The sequence below is a fragment of the Nipponia nippon genome, unplaced genomic scaffold, assembly GCF_047370975.1.
Source record: "Nipponia nippon isolate SJK-2023a ecotype South Korea unplaced genomic scaffold, ASM4737097v1 scaffold_2, whole genome shotgun sequence".
Lineage (NCBI taxonomy): Eukaryota > Metazoa > Chordata > Aves > Pelecaniformes > Threskiornithidae > Nipponia > Nipponia nippon.
This window is the reverse complement of record NW_028262336.1, coordinates 48,685,367-48,707,929: the sequence shown is the minus strand read 5'-3', so window position 1 is coordinate 48,707,929 and position 22,563 is coordinate 48,685,367. Positions and strand designations below refer to the sequence as shown.

The 22,563-nt window shown below is 43.6% G+C and overlaps 1 protein-coding gene across 3 annotated transcripts; it reads right to left on the bottom strand.

Annotated features, from left to right (window-relative positions):
* Window positions 1-1,986: 1,986 nt before the first annotated feature.
* On the bottom strand, window positions 1,987-20,637 carry ASB9 (ankyrin repeat and SOCS box containing 9). 3 transcript variants are annotated; one of them, XM_087758851.1, is made up of 8 exons: window positions 20,306-20,637; window positions 13,021-13,100; window positions 11,739-11,846; window positions 10,667-10,817; window positions 9,974-10,108; window positions 8,379-8,570; window positions 4,845-5,010; window positions 3,474-3,605 (listed from the first exon to the last, which is right to left on the bottom strand). In XM_087758851.1, the coding sequence occupies exons 1-7, from the start codon at window positions 20,397-20,399 to the stop codon at window positions 4,886-4,888; spliced, it is 885 nt and encodes a 294-aa protein (XP_087614977.1). In that variant the 5' UTR covers window positions 20,400-20,637; the 3' UTR covers window positions 3,474-3,605; window positions 4,845-4,885. The 3 variants fall into 3 exon arrangements, with proteins under 3 accessions (XP_087614976.1, XP_087614977.1, XP_009474545.1); XM_087758850.1 differs by lacking the exon at window positions 4,845-5,010 and having other exon boundaries at window positions 1,987-3,605; XM_009476270.2 differs by having other exon boundaries at window positions 3,474-5,010.
* Between the last annotated feature and the right edge of the window lie 1,926 nt (window positions 20,638-22,563).

Below are 22,563 nucleotides of genomic sequence, written 5' to 3'. Positions count from 1 at the left end.
CTTGTTGTATTCATAATATCTTTCCAGGGTCTGTATGAACCTTCGGGAGTCAGTGTGTTTTCACAAGACAAAGAGCTGCTTTAACTGCTACTGCTGTATTTTTCAGACCACAGAAAGGAAAGCTCTGGGGATTTCAAAAGCCCCGGACTCAGCAGAGACTCCACAGTTTAATTTGTGAAGTGACACAGCTGACAAATTACAAACTCAATTTTACTTCACAGGCGCTAAAGCCGTGAATCTAGTTCTGTGTCTCTTGAATCAGTCATGATTAATGAGTTTCAAATCCTTTAAAAATGCAAAGGGCAGTAGTTCAGAAAGTAAAGGCTTCACCTGCCTGGCATAGAAAAGAAAGACAACCTTATTGCACGGTGACATTACCCAGGTATTGTCCAGGTGTGCTACCTGAGCAAGCACTCAGGTAGAGCTGCAATAAGGGTTACCATGTTGAATGGGATATAAGAATTTGCAACATTTCTCTTCTCAGCAATAGTTCACTGCTGTCATTTTAAAGAAAAGTGAACTCCTCGAGGCATCCTAGAAAGCACTTTTGCATCAAATGTTGCCTGTGTGTGTGAAAGTGAGTATCCCTTGGAGCAGTGAGCTGAGCAATGTATCAAGGAATGACAAATAATCGCTCTATATACAGAGAAATAACTCGCAGGAATTTTTATCCAAAGCCAGCAGGGTTCTGGTTGGGACTGCAGGGCAAGGCAGTCTCCATTTTGACAGATACAGTGCAGGTGTTAAGCAAGAAAAAGTGGCTTCAGGAGCATCCAGTCCTAGACCTGTGGCTCTCAAGAACATGAGTCTGAGAGGAAATGAGTATATCTCAATTTAGGGATACAAGCACTCTCTTTTCTCTCTTCTAGTACCACTAATCTGCTATTTTGCAGCTGGTCTGTCCCATTTTGCTAAGCTAGTAAAGTAAAATTTATTTCCTTCTTAGTCATCTTGAAATGAATTCATGCCAGTGGAGAGGCGAGAGGACATTCTCTGCATAGGCTCCAAAGCTGTATATTGTATTTACTAGATTAGGATGTCTGTGGTTTCCAGTTAAGAGAAAAAAATGAAATGTTGAGAAACAGGCAGGGCAGCTCTGGACCTTTGCATGTGACTGCAGAATGAAGAATTGAGTCCTGGGATGTGGCTGATCCCACCTAACAACTGCTGAAGAGCCAAAACCACTTTGCAATGTTTTGTTGCATCAGACATCTTTCAATAAATCAAAAGAGAATGTTCCTGCTTAAATCAGTTGTCTTCTTTCGTTGAGGTGTTGGTTGTTTAGTTCCACAGTTTTCCTAAGCAGCTCTGTATCCAGCAGAAACAACATCTTGTAAAGCAATTTGCTGGCATTTCTCTCTCTCTTTCAGCTCATCCCTGTGGGCAGAGACACCCAGAGATGTATCTAACGCAGAGGGAATTACTGCCCGCCTACATCTCTCCAGCCCCACAGTGTACATGCTGGATGCTGGCAGACACCCCTTGGACTTCTGACACGCTGGATGCTGGAAGTCCCCTTGGACTTCTGACCGTAGAGGGATCTCCATACGTTCACTTCCAGTAAAGAGTTCCTGTTGCGTAGGCACACACAAGGGCACCCAGATCATTACATGTGCCTCTTGCTGAGGAGACAGAAGAAACAAACTGATGCAAATCAGTAAAAAACAAACTAAAGATGGTGACCATCTTAATTTACATCTTCTCCTACTTCTTGAAATCTCAGGCTCCTTCTCACTAACCCTCAAGTGAGTAGAAAAATAATTGCAAGAATCCAATTCTACCTTAAAATATCAGCAAAAGGCAAGATTTGCACAGTATTTGCATCTTAGTCTTATCTTTACTATAGGTTTATTTAAAGGAATTATTCTGCATGCTACCTGCTTGTAAGCAGGATTGCAAACAATTAGAGTTCCGTGCAAAACTCCATAGTATCACACAATCCACAAAATTATTACTATCATTTAAAAATGAATGAAAAATCAAAAAAAGGGTATAAACCATTTATTTTTGAGCCAATATCCTATACAGTTGTGGCTTGACTACCATTAAACTGCTAATAAAATAATAGCAAAGTAATTGATAAAATACATTCCTGACAATCTTTCAAGTCCTGCATTATGTTTGGAATGATTTCAAATACAAAAAAAGGTCCAAACCTCACCTATAATGAGCTTATTCAGTTTGCATCTTGTACAACTTCTACAGTTTATAACTGGATAAGTGTTGATGCATAGAGCTGTAATTTGCCAGTGTTGATCACAATTTGTATTAAAATAAATAAGCAAATATACTGAGATGATACAAGCTGAGCATACAGAATTCATCCTAATTACACTTGATCAGAGGGATTCAAGTAAACAGAGTCACACTATGAAATTTCCAGAAGGAAAGCAATCTAAAAGCAACACTCTCACCACCTTCTTTGAGCAATTTTCTCCTCATGTTAGCATTACTCCTACAAACCCATTGGCAGAAGTTACAAAATAAGATGCTTAAAGGTAAATAATAAAACTAGTAGGTGAAAAAATGGTTCTTCATCATCTAAGATATAATAAGCTGGATCTTCAGCTTTCAGATGTGTCACCAAAGCTGGGATTCTTCATACTTTAATCTTCAAAAGCTAAACATTAGGTTAGTTGTCTGTTCCCTGCCTGTTCAATGCAGATTCCACTTAACCAAGGTACTGATTTTAGAAGGATCCACCTATCCAAGATGCCTGTTTCTATTCCATGTATAAAGACAGCTGTCGATTTTTCTTCCCCAGCAGGAGGGAAAGAATATAGAAGGCCATCCAAAACCAGTCAGTGAATTTTCACATGGCTCAAATTATGTGTGATGGATTGAGTCAGATCAGTGAACATTTCTAGGTGTCTCTATCACAAGGGGAGTTACGGTTCTAGCTGTGTTTGTCATTTTGTCCCATTAGGGTACAATTAATATCCTACAAAACCAACAGAACTGCTCTTGCTCTATTTGATCAGCACAAAAAAATCAAACCATCATACTGGATACCTATAGCCAGCAGTCATGTTGACCAGCCAAGGATTTGAATTGTAATTTACATGAAATATGAGCATCCAGGTAGCATTTGATCCATCCTCTTTAACTTCCCATATGTGAAAGGAAGGCTTGCACTGCGCACACTGGCACACTAGCGAACATCAGAATAAGTTTGTGTATTTGAAAGCTGCCGGTCTCTCCACTTACGAGATGAGGACTTGGCACATCTCATTGCTGGCGTTAATGATATTGTCACAGTTTCACACACCAAGCCCACTCTTGCAGGAGTCTTCACAGTGAAGTCAATAAGAAGTCAAGAAGAAAAGGATCTCCAAAAGTGCTGAAGTGCTTGGTCTGCCCCTCCAACACAGGGGCGACATGGCGGTAGCCCCGCAGGGGAGGCAGTGGATGTGCTGCTGCTCCCCAGGTGATGCAGATGAACCATGGTTCAGAGCTGGAGAGGGGACAGGGTGGCTGGCAGAGGAGCCAGAGCTTCAGCATCTTCTCTGCCACATGTGTCGGGCAGCTGATATTCCCAGGGGAGTGCCCGGGAGAGCACAGAGCAGTTGTAACCGCACTTTGGTTTGTGGCAGCAGGACGTGTTTCTGGGAGGGAAAGAAAAACGCCCAGTGTTGAAGTTCAACTGGAGGAAATAATTGTTCTTACGACCTCAGTGGAATAAGAACCACACATATCGTTTTTGTTTGAGAGACACACACTGAGCCAGCAGCTCAGCAACCAAATAGGGGGTAGAAATTACCCATTATCTTTTTAATTTGGAATGGACTTTAATTTCAGTATTGTCATTGTTTGGTTTATGACCCTGCATTAGAGGTGTTATTATTACCACTCCCATGGAAAATGCTATGAATAAGGTAGCACCTCTCCAAGAAAAAAAACTATCTCAGTCTTAAGATGATCTCTTTTCTTGGGTGGGGAAAGGGGATAGTACCTGTAGTTTTTCTGATGCATGCTGAGAAATGCTTTGGAAATATCACCTGATTTTCAGGGCAGAAAAGGGGAACACTCATTGCCTGCCACTGATAGCCTGTTAGCCTGTGTCCTTGAAAAATAATATCCTACAAGGAGAAAATATGTAGTACTGAAGTGTGGATCCCTTATGTCTCAAAGCATCAGGAATAAGTGATTTTAATGGATGATTAAAAACTTTCCCCCCACTATTATTGCATTGTAGGGGGCTGCCATCACCAGTGACCTACTTGATGTCGTGGCAGAAACGCGTGTTTCAGATGCTGGCCTAAATGCAGATGATTGTTGGTTGGTGCTCATCTATCCGTAGTGTGATATACTTAGCAAATAAATAACATCTGCCAGAGGGCCTCTTTTGCTTTGCAGCTAGGTTTAGTTGGGTTCCCTTTCCTTATCTGTACATTGATGTGGGTACAGCCCTCACAGATGACAGGCACATGAGTGCTGCTTACAGACAAAGTGTAGCTATCCTTAGTATCCTTAATATATATGTGAAGTGCTGTTAGTGCTGGGCTGGGATATGAGTTTTCTTTCTAAGGGGCTGTCAACCATGAGCCCTCTGAAACGGTGCCAGGATACAGAGAATCAAGAGATCTATTTTAAAACACTATGCTCATTTTCTACACTTTCTAGGGGGCTCTTGAGTCACATTTTCAAGCTTCATCATGCAACCATGCGGAATTGTTCCTTTGCAAGTGATGGATTTGCGAGGGGTGGTGGCAGTGAGCACTGAGTGAGTTGGTCAGTCCTGTGCTTCTTGGACCCAGGGCTTTACTAGGGGCCAGCAACTATCATAAATTAACTTTGCAGGCATTGGCAACACTACTGATGAGAAGAGTCGCTCCTCAACGAACCTTGCTGTGTTATTAAAGGCACCATTTTGAACAAGAAAGGCTTAAACATGGAGAAGGAAATGTTTCAGCTCATCCGGGAGGAGAAGTCCAGTTATTTTTTGATGCTGCTTGTGTCCAAAGCACCTCCTGATGCACAGGCGGCACAACTGCATCAAGGACAGCGGGCCTGGAGAAAGAGCCGGGGAAGAGGTTACACATGTGGCTTTATTGCCCAAAAATTGTAAAGCTGAAATGGCAGCTGTGCATTACCGCTCCCCCCATCTCGCGCGGGGGATGTGCAGCCACCCCAGGATGCTCAGCAGTGAAAAGCCAGACCTGTGCCCACCAAAGGACATCAGCCCGCCTGAGATTCAATTCAAGCCTAGTCACTCCCTGTCATTACACAGCTGCAATTAGCATTAGCAGCGTCAGCCTTTCCCTTTTAAGCTGCACAAATGTGAAGTGGTTTGTGTCATCTGAGAAGTAGATGATCGATGCTTCCTTCAAAGTCCTTTCCCCCCGACTCCCCCAGTGAGGTCCAAGTTTGCAGCCCCCTGCTTTCTTGAGACATATTTCATAATAGTGACAAACGCATAGCAAAAGAAATACTACATAATCCTTTATTTAAACCTTCCAGATTAACCAGTCCCATACTGATAAATACAAGCCCTTCTGAAGAATCTGTGGTGCTTTTTTTTTATTTAAGTATAATGGCATCATATGCTTCCTTGGGGGGCTTATCCTTTTCACAAAGAGGTAGATCCTGTGTTATGTTTTAACTGTGGCACTTTTCAACGTTCAGCCCCTCAACATATCATTTTCTCCCCAGTGTGACAAGCGCCGTGGGTGCCGGGAGGGCTGTGGGAGGGCAGATAAGAAGGGCAAAGCAGGGGCAGCAGCAAGTGTGAACTTGGGGGTTGGGTGCTAGGAGTGAGGAGGAGACAAGAGTGGAAAGCGAGAGGGAGGTAAGTGAGCCGGGAGGGGACAGTTTAGGTGCCATCCGCCGTGCCTGCCCACTGGTTGGATAAGTTGGCGGTCACCAGAGGGCTGAAATGTTAGTGCTGGTGGAGAGGTGAAGTGCAGCAGGAAGGAATGGGGGCTGCAGCAAAAATGCAGTGATGTGGCAGCTTTAATCAGCTTCTAGTCTTTCCTCATGCATGCCACCACATTTCCAGCAGCTCTGCAAGGCTGGCAGTATTTGAAGGGCTGAACAAGGGGCTGCGCCCTCCTGCTAGGAGTCAGATTTATCCTCTGCTTGCGTACAAGACAACAAGGCAAGCCGATATGGGGCAAGCAAGACTGGCTATTGCAGTATCACACTGCATGTGTGTTTGGCCACCCTGATCCCACAGATAAATGCCCTGCCCGTAAACATCTCTTTTAAAAAAGCTTCAATTTACAAAAAAAAACCCTCAGAAACTAAAGACACAAGCAGTGTCACTGCGCTGAAAAATATTTAGGAACTGCAAGCATACTCTTCAAAAAAACTCCATTTTTGGATCATTAGCTAATTCTCCCACCCACACAAAGGACTCTCCCTGCAACACAAGCAAGGTAGGCAGTGGTCCGACAGCACGGTGAAGTCCTGGGGAGGGAAACCACCACATGTACTACAGCTGCTCTGGGTTAGTCCTAGGGCGACCCTGGGTTGGCACACTCACCAACTCACCTCTGGTGGAAAAACATGCTCCTTCCAGCCCGCCCTGGCCGTGGGCGCGGGGCTGCTGCCCCCCAGCATCTGCGGCATGGGGGGAGAGGACCCGTGTGTGGGAGCGGGGCAGGAGAGCAGCAGCTCAGCTGCGCCAGTGCTGAGGGGCCATGGGGCTGGCAGGGTGACTCCGATCCCCGCAGCACACTGCCAACCCTCCCTGTGAAACCCGAGGGGTAATGTTTGCACTGTTCCCCCAGGTTGCAACAGTTCAGCCGGCCAAAGAAGTTGGACATCAGCTGCCCATCAGGCGTGACCCTACTCAGAGAAGGGTGTGCCGGAGAACATCACAAAAAAACTATTCAGCAGAAAAATGCCCTTCAGGCATTTATCATTTCTGATTTCAGTTGCTGAATTTCACTTAGAAAAGTTCAGCCCGAGCAGCGCTTCTTGGGCCGGCTCCACAGGGTGTGCCTGAAATGGTTTTCTGTCTCAAATAAACAGGACACACGCAGTGCCAAGGGAGTCAGGAGTCTCATGCAGCAGGGACTGGAGCTCGAAAAGATCACCGCTCTGTGCACCATAGATTAGGCTGGGAAACCAAATATCTGTTGCTCATACATAATGTGCACAGCAGAGTTGTTTTCGTGCTATTATTTTGATATTACTATTTCAAGGTAGGGCCTGATTCATCACTTTATTATTCCAGTTTTACCTTGGTGTAAATCTGTTCATGACAAGCATCACATCGACATGTAACTGAAATAATAAAATCATGGATCACACCATCAGCAACTTGCTTAAAATAATGAAAATTATTTAGTCATGTGCATAGTTTTCTGACTGAATGATAACATCTAACGAAGAACAGGAGTACACCAACAATTAGACACAAGAGACCTTATTCTAATTTTCCTGAAGACTGGTAAGTAAGATTTCTCTCCATAATTCATTAAAGTATTCATAACCAATAAAATAAAATAAAATGGATCTGAAAATGTTTCATTTACAGGTACAAAATAAGCACTTCCTAAGGGTTAAGCCTATGGTTTGATACTGCTGGATTATTCAGCACATAATGTTGGCCTTTAAAAAAAACCCTAGTTTATAAATGCATATGCATACATATATATTCATTGTATCATTGTTGTGCAATTTGCCTTAATCCCCACAAAAAAAACCCTAACATAGAGTCTTTAATTTTAAAGATACTTTTGCAGCTATATAGGATCTTGGCCAAACAATAAAAGTAAAGGGCAAAGAACTAGAAGATCAGTGTTTCAATACACTTTTTTTTTTCCCAGTATAACATATATTCAAATTTTTCCGGTTGCAATTTTGCATTTATGCTAAGACCGGTATCTGGCATGTACCTGACTGTCAGCATACTGCATAACCAAAGATCCCAGACCTAGCACTCACCAGCTAGCCTCAACTCCCATCAGAGGTTATTTTCTGCCTGCGTTTGTCGGCACGCTCCAGATAACACTCCTGTGTCTACTCCCATCTCAGAAACATGCGAACTGAGAGACTCCCACTGACTTCAGTACTTTAGATAATCAGAAAAAGCCACCATTAATTTCTAAGGAGCATTTTGCTTGTTTTTTCACCCTAAACTCTATTTTGCATTATATTGCAAGCTCCATACGATCGCTCCCCAATACAATAGATTCACAACCTGGAGGCTGAAAGATGGGTTATTACTGCTACCATTATCCCTGTTAGTGCGCCACTATATTCTGACCCTAGAAAACATAGTGTCCATATGTCAGCGAATGGAGGTAAACTAAGTTACTCTCAATTTTGTGGCACTTGTAGCATGGAATAGCATGGCCTTTTGCAGCAGTTTGCATGGTTTTCCCCCAATGAATCCCAAGTGAACAAATAAAACAAGCACTAAGGGGCACCTTCTTTCTGCAGGAAAAGTCGGCCCACAGGGCTTCCGGGTGGAACCAGCTCCATCGGCCTCTTGCTTTCAGCGTTCTTCACCCAAATGTCCGCTCCAAAGTCAATCAGCAGCGTCACCAGCTCTGCACTGCAATTCCTGGCGGCTGCGTGCAGAGGGGAGTCCAGGCCCTTGCCACTGTTCACATTTGCTCCTGAATACCAAGAAATGACAAAGCATTATGACAAAGAACAATGACTACACAGTAGACTATTTCCATTTCCTGCACTAGCTGCTATTGCTCCGAATAATCCATAAATGCCGTAGCATCTACCCAGAGGTGGATTTCCTTATGCTGGGGCTTGGTACTACAATTTGCACATGCACAACTCACATATTGGTTAAGGAGGAGTGGGGTTGTGACTAAGAAAATGATCCCAGAGGAACGGTACATGAGGAAGTCCTTCATCCACCACCCAACCTATGGATATCTTGAAGCAGGACAAAGATGTAGTTCCACCTACAGCCCACCTTTGCTCCCCATCCCAGTGCCCCATTCCCTTAAAACACATGCAGGGTTTCAACCTGCTCTGTACTGGAGGCTTAAGCTGGTGGGATTTCCAAATGCCAAAGCATTTGTTGGGGAAAGAATGTGAGGATGGAAAAGTTCTAGCGGTCCTTGGTAGAGGAGGATATGAGCAAGCACCCCGATGAGTGTTCCCTCATCCATTACCCTGGGCTAATGGCTCCTAAAACACTCTAAGAAGGGTGAGCTGCAGAACTAATTCAAAACCATTTATAATGTTTTTATAGTACACATTCTCATATGTAGAAGGCAGCAAAAAACAAAATGGCAGAAAACAGAAAATAATAGCCAAACATTTACTATTTAGATTAATTTGTATTTGACTTCTTCCAAAAAAAATCACTGTGCTAAATAGTGCATAAGGTGATCTACATGATGTTTGCTTGTTTTTTCCAAAGCGGCTTTGTTGGTCCATTGTTTTTGTACTAGCTATGTGGCTACTTTAGGCTATATGGCCCCTTTGGTTAGAAGAGATGCACTGCTGTAGATAACAAGAAATGGTCTTGTATAGTTATCCAAGTGCTTAGACTTATAGCTAGGTTTGTTTGATGCAAAGTATATAGTGCTGAACGTTTTTCTGTGTTGGAAATGTTTCAAAATTTTTATGAACTCAGTGGGAATTAAAACATGTTTGCAGAAATTCTATGTAAAAATGATTGAGTTTTGGGGTTTGGGTAAAGAGGTTTTGGGTAAAGAGGGAGGAAAAGAAAAAAAGGAAATTTCTTCCTGCCCACTTCAAATAACTGCAGCATCACACACACAGACACAGGCAAGGATGGTGTTTGTTCCAGGCACCACCATCCATGTGAAACCCAGGATCATCCATCATTTTGTTGGGAGCTGTAAAGCTGAGTTCCTGGGTCAAGAAGACCCTGGTGACCCTGCTATCCCATTTAACTGAGGGCTGCCATTAAGAGCAAAACATATCCAGGTCCCAGAGCAGGAGCTCCTCTAAATATTTGATGCAAAAAGAATCCGAAGACAGATGTTGCAGGAAACGAAAGTACATCATCCTTTATTTTTCTTTTTACCTGACTCAAGCAGCTTCTTGGCACAGTTCATTTGCTGGTTCTCACAAGCTACATAAAGTGGAGTACCCAGATGCTTGATGTTGTGATCTATATTTACCCCACGGGACGCGAGGAATTCAACACATTGCACATGACCTTAAAAGGGATAAAGGAAGAGTCAACTCACAGAGATCAGGCATTTTTTTCAGCAAATTCTCTATTGCAGTGGTGTAATTTGGCAAAGATTCAGTGTTTTGTCAAGATATCGTAGTGTAATATTTTCATCCACTCCAGTGTTTCCAACCTGGAAAACAGGAGCTGCAAAGCCACTGTTAGCAAAACAGGCTAAAGTCCTCGCATTTTATCTGACCCATTTTAGATGTCTACCGAAGATGAGATGAATCACGCTGTGTTTCTCTCCACGGCTTTTGAAGATAGCCAAACGACTCCCTCAAAGGTCCACATTGTAGGCAACTGGCTTGGACAACGCAGCTCCTTCCAGGTGTCACCACATGAACTCAGAGGCCCCAAGAGCCCAGCTGAGCTGGCCTCGGTGAGCACTAGGGGTGGGATGAACTGCACGGCCCCTGATAAGACCAACTAGGAAGGTATTTCACATGACCCAAATCAAGAAAATTATCTTCTTCATCTCTCTTTTCCACTTCAGTACGTTGCCAGTAACATGGAAAGGGATGCTGATGCCCATGGGGTTACCTCTCTTAGCAGCTTCATGGATGGGAGATGCCAAGTCACAGGGCGGGTGTAGGCTGGCTCCGTGCTGCAGCAATAAATTCAAGCAAGCCACGCTGCCACTGACACAAGCACTGAACAACGGAGTGTGCCAGTTGACAGTAACTCCATTCACCTGGGGGGAAAAAAACACAATCAGGCTTTTTCTTCGCCATCTCAATATTTCAAAATAGATTAAAATTATCTAGTTTCTCAACAGAAAATAAGGTTCTCAATACTTTTTATTTAATTCCTTGCAAAAACTGCCTACTGCTTCTGAGGATTACAAGTTTTTATTAAAAAGATAACTTAAAAAATATTTTTAAAAATTGCCCCCAAGTCTCTCCTCCTGCAAATGAATGTCTAACTAGTGCCGCTCCAGGGTCTCTCGGGAGTTACCAAGGTACTGAGTTAAAGGTGTGCCCATTTGTCAGTTATCTCAGCTGAAACACACTTGGCCATTGCCCTGTCCTGAAATGGTCCATTTTTAAGCTGAAAGTGTGCAGCCACCTCTTTTTTTTAAAAAAAATTAATCTGTAAGATAATATATGTATAATGAGTTAATTTTCTTATTCACTATAATTTCAACATTAGCTCAAAAAGCATTGGCTGTGAGACACGCCCATTTCACCATCATACTTGCATGTTGTTTCCATTTTCTTCCCATTTTATTGTCAGTTGATCCTAACAGTCCTACACCTCTACTTAAGACTCTGCATATTGACACCAATGGGATAGCGTGTGCAGAAAATAAAATGCACCCTTAATTGTTGCAGGATTATAAACCCTTTGCAAGAGGAACTTCCCCTTATTCTTTCAGTAAATGATGAGAACATTGCACCTTCATTTAAAGAACAATAGTAACTGTTGTTTAGATCTGTGCTTTTTGGATTGCTTTATCAAGAACATTTTATAACATATGTACTTTAAGCTGAGCTAAGTACGGAGCATAAATCACAGTAATATGCTGTCACGAAATAGTACATCACCTAGCATTAAAAAGTGATAATACAACATACTTGCACTAGAGACAACGGTCTGTCCATCACGCACTCACCTGAGCACCGTGTTTTAATAGGACACTGGCACAAGCGGCATGACCCCCTAGGCAGGCTTCATGGAGAGGAGACACCTGGTCTGCTGTAACAAGGTTCACATCGCTCCCCTGATGAATTAATAGAAAATATCATTACAACCAACTACCAAAACCCCCACACAAACAAAAAAACCCCCAACCCTTTCTATAATGACCTTTAAAGCTTTATATAATCACACCTTCCTCAACTGCCTGGAGTTGCTCATCTCAATAGGTAAGCAGAGAAAGAAGCTGTGGTGCTTTGGCTGGAGTGGATACTGGCACAGCGTACCAGAGGTCATGCCTTCTACACACTGCTAATCGGTGCAGAAAGCTGTAGGCAGTGGACTGTCCGATGGGACAATACAGACATCATTTTAGGAGCTCAGCATAATTTTATTTCTGCTACACCATGAATAACAAACTCTGAAACAAAAAAAAAGATTAAAAATTGCTAGTAGAGTTCTTGGCAGGGTTGTGACTGCCACCTTTTTACATCACCGCTCAAGCATTCTGACCTCCTGACTTCTGAGTCTGCAGCTGTTTGACTGGATCGAATCCTGAAATGTTTTTGAGGTGTTTTCTGGTCTCTGGTCAGAGCGTGTCACGCTCTGAAGGAAAGCCACCCCCTGCATTAGAAACCATTGGTTTAATTCTACAGGATCTTTTGTTTCTAGCAATCTTGGTGCTCCAGAAGGTTAAGCTAGAAGACTCTCCAACTTTCCAATAACCTTTCCCTTTCTGTCAACTCCTCCACAGGCTAAATCCAAGAATTTCAAGGAAACGGAGCAGTGACGTTCGGAAATCGCTTCTCCCTAACCATGCCCTTCTGCAGCGGGAGCAGGGGCCCCAGATACCCTCAGGCATTTCAGAAACAGATGTGTGGGTGGCTGAAATGAAGTCTCAACCAAAGCCTTGCCTGGGTCCGGAGCTGCCCCATACCTGGGGCACCAAACACTGCTCACAGGCCCAGGAGCTGCAGAAGGAATCCCCCGCCTGCCCAGAGATCCCAGTGACTGAGGTCCCATTACCTACACCAGAATTAATGTATGACACAGGGTATTTTGATACATCATCAGCTTAGTGCACAGAGCTTGTGCTAGGCAAAGAACCGCATGTAGAAAAAAAAATCTGTTACACACAGATTTCGCTGCGTTTTAGTCAACATGATTTTTTCACCCTGGAAGTTTCAGAGTGAAGCACAGACTGCATTCAACAACTGAACAAACCCAGCAGAGATCATATGAACCCAGCAGAGGGGTACCTGTTTGATGAGTTTCTTCAGAGTAAGCAGACGCCCATGGATAGAGGCATCATGTAAAGGAGACCAGTCTGAAACAAAGTCTGTATAAAGAGAAAGACAGGAAAAAGGCTAACAACTCCATGGACTGTTTCATCAGCATACTTTACTTCAACTGCGTGACCCCAGCAAACCTTTCTTCTTCTAATTTATTACTTGAGCTGCCAAGTTTTCCTTGGAGCAGCTGCTGAGAGGGAGTGAGACAAGAGGACAGCTTCAGTCTGGGTGTGTTTTTAGCTCATCCCATGTTGGTGTTGGCTGCACTCCCCATCAGAAGACGAGAGGGATTTGCAGAACATTACCTTGCTCTGACTGAGCTTGTCCCTCACTTTGAATTCTTTCCAGTGCCTTTGTTTTCACAAGCTCATTACACTTTACCCGTTAGCTCAAAAAGTACTACGTTTTGAAAAGGGTACGGCTGCTCAGTCATTTACCCCTGCTCAGAGCTGGGCTAGAGTCAAGAATACCTAACGAGAGAAGGTACCAAAGTACAAGGAGATAAATCGTGTTACCTGTTGATTTTGCTCCTCAGTTTTCAGTGTTTGGTGTTAGCCTGTGCAGTGGTGCATTTTAAGTAATAGCTGTATTGCTATTACTAATATTGCTAATTTCTGCATTGTAGAAACCACGAAGTGAGACACAGCACATATGGAGGGAAGCTCAAAGAAAGGGTCTGCCTCAGCTTGTAGGGGCAGCTGAGGGGATAGGATGGGACACAAGCTGCATGGCAATGAGGACACAGGCCCAGCCTGTGAGGGGAGAAGTAGGTCATAAAGAAACTGTTCTTACTACCGTGATAAATACACTGATACTTTAAGTGCCCATATAAAGCAAACATTCATATTGGCTCTTATAAGGTCTTATGTGAAAGGTGATTGACTTCAGGTCACCTTGCCAGACAACTGAGGAGGCATGAAAGGCCTGTGTCAGAAAGTGAATTTTAACTAGTGTTCCCAAGTAATCTTGATATATAAAGCTTGATGTTCAGAAAAATACCACATGACAAAAATAATTACTGGAAATGAGTCAGCATAGCTCCAGCTGGATCAAGGAGGTATGGGAGGGAATCCTTAGGGTTAAATTTAGTACCAAACATGTCAAGTCATGTAGACTGCTTTTCTGAAATATCTTTTTGCCAGGCATAAGCATTATTTGATGCATTTTACAAGACATGCGTATCTTTCCTCAATTATGCTGAGTAACATAAAGGTCTGAGGAAATACTTACTGCTAATGACTTTTACATTTCACTTCTCTGGTTGCTGTATTTGTTCTTTATTTTAATATAGTGAAATAAACTAGCTTAGTGCTGAGAACCATACAAATATTAATTGAAGGATCTTCAGTATTACAGATTTTATGGCTCAGGACCAGCTGACAGCAACAATCCCTCTGGAAGACATTTACCTCCTTCGGTATTCATTGCCTCAAAACTCGGTGTCTGGTCTACGTTAATGGCGCAGGTTCCTCCTGGGAAGGAAGAGAAGCATTTCCAGAGGGCATTTCACCCAGCTTCTTTTGGAAACACGTTTTGCTGCTCTCTGGAGATGTCCCACTCTCCTTCCACTAACTACAGAGAAAACCCCAACGACCGACTTGGACAAGTTGCTGATGTTTTCAGGGACTAGACTAGATCATATGCATGGAATAGGATGCTTAATAGCGAGAAGTCTGCCTTCAGCAACAAAACCTAATAAGCCACCATAATTCTTTAAAATAACTTTTACAGATTAGCTGATGATGTCAGTGCTTATGCGAGATCTGCAGATCCTGCCTTGTCTCAGGTACGAACATGCATGTGAGAGCTGAACCTCTCATGGCTGATGTCCTGCCCTTTCTGGCTATGCCACGATGTGCTGGGACAGGGTGATAACCAACTGTGTCAGCCATCACTCAGCCTGTTGGGCTGTTGCTCTCTCACCTTCAAGTGTGCTCAGTAAAGGACATCAAATTTAAACAAGGTAAGATCTAGTATAGCAAGACTTACAATGGTTTTGTGATTGAAAAATTCTGCACTAAGTAAATCATGACCTGAAGATGGTGGTATCTGAAATGTGTTGTGTCTATCACACACAGAAGATCTTTGCCTGCATAGCTGTGTTAGGTGGGAGGGGGTGATTTTTTGTGGGCATAGTGGCCACAAAAGGTCTACTATATATTTAGTTATTCTTGCAAGACTCTTTTATGACTGTGCAATACCTTTGTCTAGAGTTGTCCATGTAGGGAAAAGGATATTTCTGCTACCGCAATACAGCATTTTTGAGCCACTCGATGTCCATCACAATGCTTATCTGCATAGCACACTTTTGCAAGTATGTACGTATTGCATCTTACCATCTCTGAACAATGGCTCATTGATGGACTAAACTAGGGTAAATTTTAGTGTTTCCCTTCTTGGACACAAAAGCTGTAGGTCTCTGAAACAAGCAGCTAGTCAAATTGGTAGTAGTCATGCACATCACAAGAGGGAACCCAATTTGTCCTCACGATGGTTCTTATTTGAATGAAGTAATTAAAAAAAATCTAGTGGAATACTCAAGACCTCACCTTCTCTTGTGGGAATCCTTCCCTAACAGTGCTCCAGCATGCTCCTGGCTCACAGGGCAATTCCAGTAGCATCCTGGAAATAACCTCAAGGTTGGTTTGAAGCCTGAAGGGAATCAGCTGTGGGCAGTACAAGGCCCTTAGGAACAGGGGTCTCAACGGGGATGATTGGACAAGCAGCTGATTCATGATTTTCACCATTTCTCCTCATTTTCCTGTCTCTGGCTATGACTGCTACCTAGTTAGGGGAAGGGAAGGGGGGAGGGCTTGTATAAAATACTAGATCATTCATTGGTTTATGCTAGGTTTATATTTACTTGATCCAAGCTATCACTGGGCACCCCTTGGGGCCAGAAAGGAGGTTTATTTTGTGTCCACTGGAGACTGACCATGACTAGAGACAGGATGCAGATCTGGTGGCTGGAGCTTCTGTTACCTGGTCAGTATATCCTTCTCATGGGTGCAGTTGAAATGACTATCAGCTTTGAATTCTGAAGGAGAGATGTTTTGGAGAGCAGGCTAGGAGGGACCATCAGCCCTGGGGCTGTGCCTCCTCTGAGCATGGGGCACAGTCTCCTTCCTGCACTCTCCCCGGGGGGAAAGCTTGGCACCTTCTCCTGCTATTGGCATGTATTTTTTATAGCTGTAGGTTTGGGTCTTTTCCTTCAGACCCTAAGTGTGTTGCCAGGGAACTGAGAAGGTGTTTGGCAATCTATTGACCATGGCCTACAGACTAGGTGTTTGCTGGACACTTTGAAACATGCCATCTATTCCACTGTTGCCTGTGACTATGAGACACTGTCAGAGACTGTGCAGACTTGGTAGGTAAATCTGGACTGCCAAGTAAAGAAAACCAGGAGGATAATTCAGCATTCAGCTTTAAGCAGGTGAAGATGTGAAGGCAAGTCAGTCTACACGATTTGGTCTCAAAGACAGAAATGGTCCCAGTCTCTTTTATTAAGCAATATAGAAACAGCTCAGAAGAAAAGTCTCTATGAGTCAGGTAATTTTTTCCAGTCTTGTATTACTTTCACTATAAAAGTCAAAGGGAAAAAAATGAGAAACTGAGAAGCAACTCAAACTTCACAGGCACAGAAAGATTCATCAGTTCAGATATGTTTTGTATTTGGAAGACACCTCAAAATTAGAAGGCCAAAGGAGGGAAGAGACGTAACCCTAATATCGCTTTATGGGCGGTACCAAGTGCATGAAATGAACAGAGGAATCAACTCGGGAAATCTGGGTAATGTACCTCAATCAGTTTTTAAAAACAATTGTATTCTTTATTATTGGCATCATTTGAGCTCTGCCTGCCTCCTTCTATGTTCCATGGGCCATGTCCCACAACAAACATGTAGTTCCAGTAAGTTCACAAACATCCTTTGCCTTTAGCAAATGGACAGCCATTTCCAGTATCTATGGTTCTGGTCTCATAAGGATAGCCAAACTATGCTACAATTATTAAAGCACTGTATTATTAATTGCCTAAAATAGCTGTGCTTTAAAAGTGTTGTGTGTCAAATGATGCTTATCTGACCATGCTGTTGTTCTTGCTGATCCTGCCTGTGTTACCATTGGTTGTGTATCCAAGCTCTGTAAAAGTCTTTTGATTTTCCCATTTAGAAACCAATGGCATTGCCCAATCTGCATGAGTTGCAAAGGAAGCATGTTTACAGTAATTCTAAAAATCTAGATTGAGGAACAAGTTTTATGAGCTGCAGCTAGATCTTTTTTTGGCCACACAAATACAGGCGGGGTTTTGTGCAAAATACCAAGTTGTTATATCAATGTGTGAGCACTCTGGTGACACAGAGGGAGGTGCATGGTCATGCCATCACATCCATGTGCAGAATTTATCCATTCAGTGCTTGCTTGAGAAAATGAAGGTTTGTACTGAGACTCTAAAAAGGAGCCAGACCAGACCATAGTCAGCTATGGACTGACCATTAGGTTGCAATTTTGCCAAGTCTTAAGAACGAATTAAAAGATTGACCACATAAGCATCGAAATGTGAGTAGAAAATAAAAAGAGGTATGTGCCAACACATCGTAATCCAGGCGGGAATTCTGTACTGAGAGGAACCAAGGCTTTTATTCTGAATGGAAGTGGAGGCCTACCGTAGCTTCACATTAGCCTTAGATACATTGGGAAAAGGGAGTTTAACAGCCTGTCTGATGACTAATTCCCATGATGTACTTCCAAATCTCCCACCGTGAACAGCATGGCCCTGAGCTGCCATCTCTCCTGCCCCAGCTCTGTTTGCAGCAAGCACCTCCGCTCTGAAGCAACGCCAGGGAGGCAGCCTCCCTGCAGGGGAAGGCAAATTTCCCCAGTTCCTGCACCCAGGGCATCGCCCTCTGGCAAACCACAAAGTTTCCGTTTTCTGCCTGCGCCAGGCTGGAGCTCCTGTTTCTCAGCTGGAGGAGGAGGGAGGCTGCAGTGGATGTTGGGGTCTCACTCCCTCCTTCTGCACAGCACAGGAGGCATGCCATCAGTAATATAAATGGTCAGTATTTATACCACATACAGGCTTTTGATTAAAGCCTAAGCAAATGCCGATGCTAACTGGCCATGGACTTTTAAAATCATGGAATAGTGACTTTCAGGAAAGAGCTGCCTGTTAAAGAGCAAGTCTGGTGTACACGGCTGGCACAGCTGTGTTCACTGCATGTACCACCACAGCAACAAGTATTTCTAATTGCCAAAAATATGTACAACTGCTCTCTCACAGAGGAACGAGACTGTTTATTTATCCAAATTTGAAATTTACCCACGCCTTAGTCCACAGGCAAGCTGAGTCAGGCCTCAGTACCTTCAGCATCTAGACATCCAAAAACCCACTGGCTTTCAGTGGCATTGGATCACCTAGCTCCCCTTTCACTGCTGAAAATCTCAGCCAGCCCAGAGGTTACATTAAACCTCTGGTCATATTTCATTGCACTGCCATCACTTGGGCACATGAACACTGGCAAGGTCTATACAGAGGAAGCTTTATAGCAATAACCACACAATCACGCAAACCCTGACTGCTCCCCATGCACAACAGAGCATTCACACGACTTTTCTAGAAGAGCACTCATTTTTGCAGTGATGGCTGAAAGTACCTTTGTCCAGCCTCTGACCATGTGGAGGGTGTTTGCACGCTCCAGGCCTGTCCCCAGGCTGGTTTCCTTCCGTGGTGGTCACGCATGGTGCAGCTCACAAGGGGCTTTGAAGTTCTTTCGGCAGAGGTATGCTGTTGCATACACATTTGCATACACACATGCTTATGACATTATATATAACAGTATTACAAATGGTATTTTTCATATTCTAAGGCTTTCCCCTAAAGTTTGTGATATATGCAGCCAGAGCCAAATACATTCCTGCTGTATGTTGCCAGCAGAGCTTATTGACTCTGCCAAGGAGCAAGCAGACACAAAAGAAATGGACTGAACTCAGATTTTCAAAGGACCAAATGATCTGTGTGCAGCAGTGCAGCATGTAGGCTCCTTTCCTTCCAGCCTCCATTTTACTGGAGCTCATCTCCAGTGTGGACCTGCTTCAGTTCACACTGTTAATAACATCGCCATCCCTTCCCTCCCACCCCAGCCTCAGTATGTACATAGGTGACACACATAAGGAGAGGCAGACAACACAGCAGATATACTGATCATCTAGTTTTAGGGTCTTATTTTCCTATTTGGTATGAATGAAAGTGCCCTAAACACCCCAGGAACGGAGGGAGGACAGTGTAAAGTCACGTTATCTTAATTTACCTCATTCCCTTTGCACTCGCCTTGAGCTGAAGGAGTGGCTTCTCAGAAAACAGAGCTACAGGGAACATGTCTAGCTAAACTATGTGAATTTAAATTGTCTTTTTCCACCTTGTCATGTTTTCAATGGCTCTGGGCCAGACAACAGAGCAATGATCAGAGTGAGGCCATTCATCTGAATAACTGTTCGCTGGTGACCACAACATCATTGGTCACAACTGACCACAACACCCTGGCCATTGCAGAAGAAACCAATAGGGTTGTTGGCTCAGACTGGGCAACAACACTTAGGTCTGCTCATCTGAAAGCAAAAAGAAAAGGAAAAATAAAAAGAAAAGGAAAAAGAAGAAAAAGAAAGAAAAAGAGAAGAGAAAAAGAAAAAGAAAAAGAAAAAGAAAAAGAAAAAGAAAAAGAAAAAGAAAAAGAAAAAGAAAAAGAAAAAGAAAAAGAAAAAGAAAAAGAAAAAGAAAAAGAAAAAGAAAAAGAAAAAGAAAAAGAAAAAGAAAAAAAGAAAGGAGAAAGGAACGGAGAAAGGAAAGGAGGAAAGGAAGGAGGAAGGGAAGGAAAAGAAAGAAAAAGAAAAAAGGAACTAAGCCAGTGCTGAGCTTCCAGCTGGCACTAATCTTAAGTCAAACATGTCACATTGCAACTTTTTTTCAGTGTGCTGTGGTTTAAGTGCTGCATTTGTTTCCATTTGTACAAACTGCAATAAAGAATCAGACACTCTTTTCTGTGGTGAACCAAAAGAACAACCAAAAATTCAGTATCAAATAGGAACAGCTTATTAAAATCCCTTCTGAAGTGCAAGGGCATGGGGACATTGTGTGGGACTGACTGTGGACCTGCACTGGAAGCAGGACATCGAGATGAGCACCCCACCGTAGCCTGACCCTGCCCTTTGCTGCTGCTGGCAGAGGTGAAGGTTTGTGGCGAGGCAGGAGAGTTACTTACCCCTCATCAGTGGGTTTGATAGAGACATTGCAGATGCCTGGCCTCCAGCTCCTTGCGATTTGCTGGCATTTTGATTTGTTCTCTCATCATCCATCTCAGCCTCGTCTGTCCAATTTCTGTTTTTTCACTTCGCAGTCAATCTCAAGAGTTCAAATTCCATCGTCCCCGGCAAGCCCCCAGCGGTAGGAGTAATCTATTAAGCAGACTCTGCGCACACGAGTCGAACAGACCTTGCAGCAGACTGGGATGTGGTGCCGGCAGCACTTTGTGCAGAAACTCGAGTACCTGGGTTGGGATTTAACAAAACAGCTCCCTGGCTGCCCTGGGAGGCAGCCAGTGATCCGGCAAAGTGAGAGATGTGCCTGATGTCACATCCTCTCCAACGTGGCGCCCAATCGGGGCGCCCGCCGTCTGTTTTTATCAGGAAGGAAATTCTTAGTTTGCCAAAAAAAAAAAGACAGAAAGAGCCAGTTCAACTAGTTGAGCAAACTCTGCCTGCAGGGGATTTGCAAAGAAAACCCGCAGAGATATGAGTGCACGTGGGGATCTGCACCACTCCTGAGCAAGTTGTTTGCAGGCAACTTTGCCGCCCGTCTCCCTGGATGCTGTATACTTTGCAAAACCAACCCTCTTATCTGCCAAGCCCTGACAGCGTGCAAGAAATGGAGAGCCGAACGCCTGCTGCACAGCAGTGGTCGCCGCATACCCTACGGATATTGAAACCACATGTCTGGGGAGCTGCACTTCCCACTGGAGGCCCTGCGCTGTCTCCATGGCGTGGAAATCACAGTGCTGTGCGGGATCATTTCCTTCCCCCCCAGTTCAGTCAATTTCACTGAGTCACAGCCTCACCAGGGGTTTCGTATCTGAGTAGTGCCCTTTTATTTTTAAGCAATTTCTCAGTCTAAAACAAACATCGTGAACCTAGCAGTGAACAAATGGCTAGGTTTTTTCAGGAGGACCTCCACATCATTTCTCTGGGTCTGTTTGCAAAAATTCTGTTCTCATGGATCATCTCCATCTGCACTTTTTTCCTTCCCAAATTACTATAATTTACAAGCGCAAAACCCTTTTTTGTCCTTGAATATTTGCTCATTTGTGTACAAGTGCAAGTAGGCAGAACTTCCATCTAAACCATGTAAACAAAAATTAAGTTGGTGTTTTTTTCAATTTGTCTACTAGAGCAGAATTTGCATTTGTGTATTTGGAGATACAAAGTTGCTAATCCTGGGCTAATTCTCATCCTAACTTGACTGAGCCTAAGTAACTGGGTTTCATCTTTATTCCTACTTGTAACACATGCAAGAGATCTGGAATCATGTTTAGGATTTCTTTGTCCACATCTTTAAAACAATCAGTTATGTTAAAAGATACAAACAGCAACTTAACGTCATCTACAAACCCCACCAGCAGGGAATTTGTGAAGGTAACCTGCTCACATGCCAGCACACGACTGCTGATGAAATATGGATGAGAACAGGGCCTGCCGCTTCCAGGGCTCTCCCTGCTGAATGCCCTCCTGGCTCCTGGGTTTGGCCCGGCTGGATGCAAGCTGGCAGTTTGATCTGACTGGAAATTACATTTGTGTCTTAGCCATTGAAATTTCAGCATTTAAAATGTTGTGGGGGAAAATGTGTAAATGGAGAAAGTGGCACAAATATTGGTTTTGATGATTAACACATAAAATGAGGAATGGAAAAAACATTTTTCCCTTTTAGTATTGCTTGAGTTTAGGGGCTAGGTTGCCACATCTTATGTATAATCATATCTTTAGCAGTATTAGCAAACATGTCAGCAATTCCACCACTAAAAGGAATCAGCATATGCATCCAAATAGGCAATGACAGGGGTTATAAGCAAAGAAGCATTAGCTAAGAGCTTTAAATTCAACCATAGTTAAGAAGGAGCCCACAAGACAGAAGTGCCTTAGTCCCTAGTCACTCATGGACAGGGAGTCTTTGGCCTTTGGTCCTTTGACGGAGAGACCTGCTGGCTGATAGGGTAATCGTTTCAATAGTCTGGTATTCGTTACACATATTTTGGTCATGTTGCGTTACATAAACCTCTGCCTTGAAAAATGAGCTGTAGGCTCGTCTCCTGGAGGCTGATAAGGTCACACAGAGCACCTAACAGGGCCCATGAGCCTGCAGCCCTCCCCATGGGGGCAGACATCCCTGCCCTCCATCACCCTTGCTGAAAGAGGGGTTTCTGAGATGCCCACAGCAGGTTGGTAGCCCGCAGGCATACTTTATCTTGGG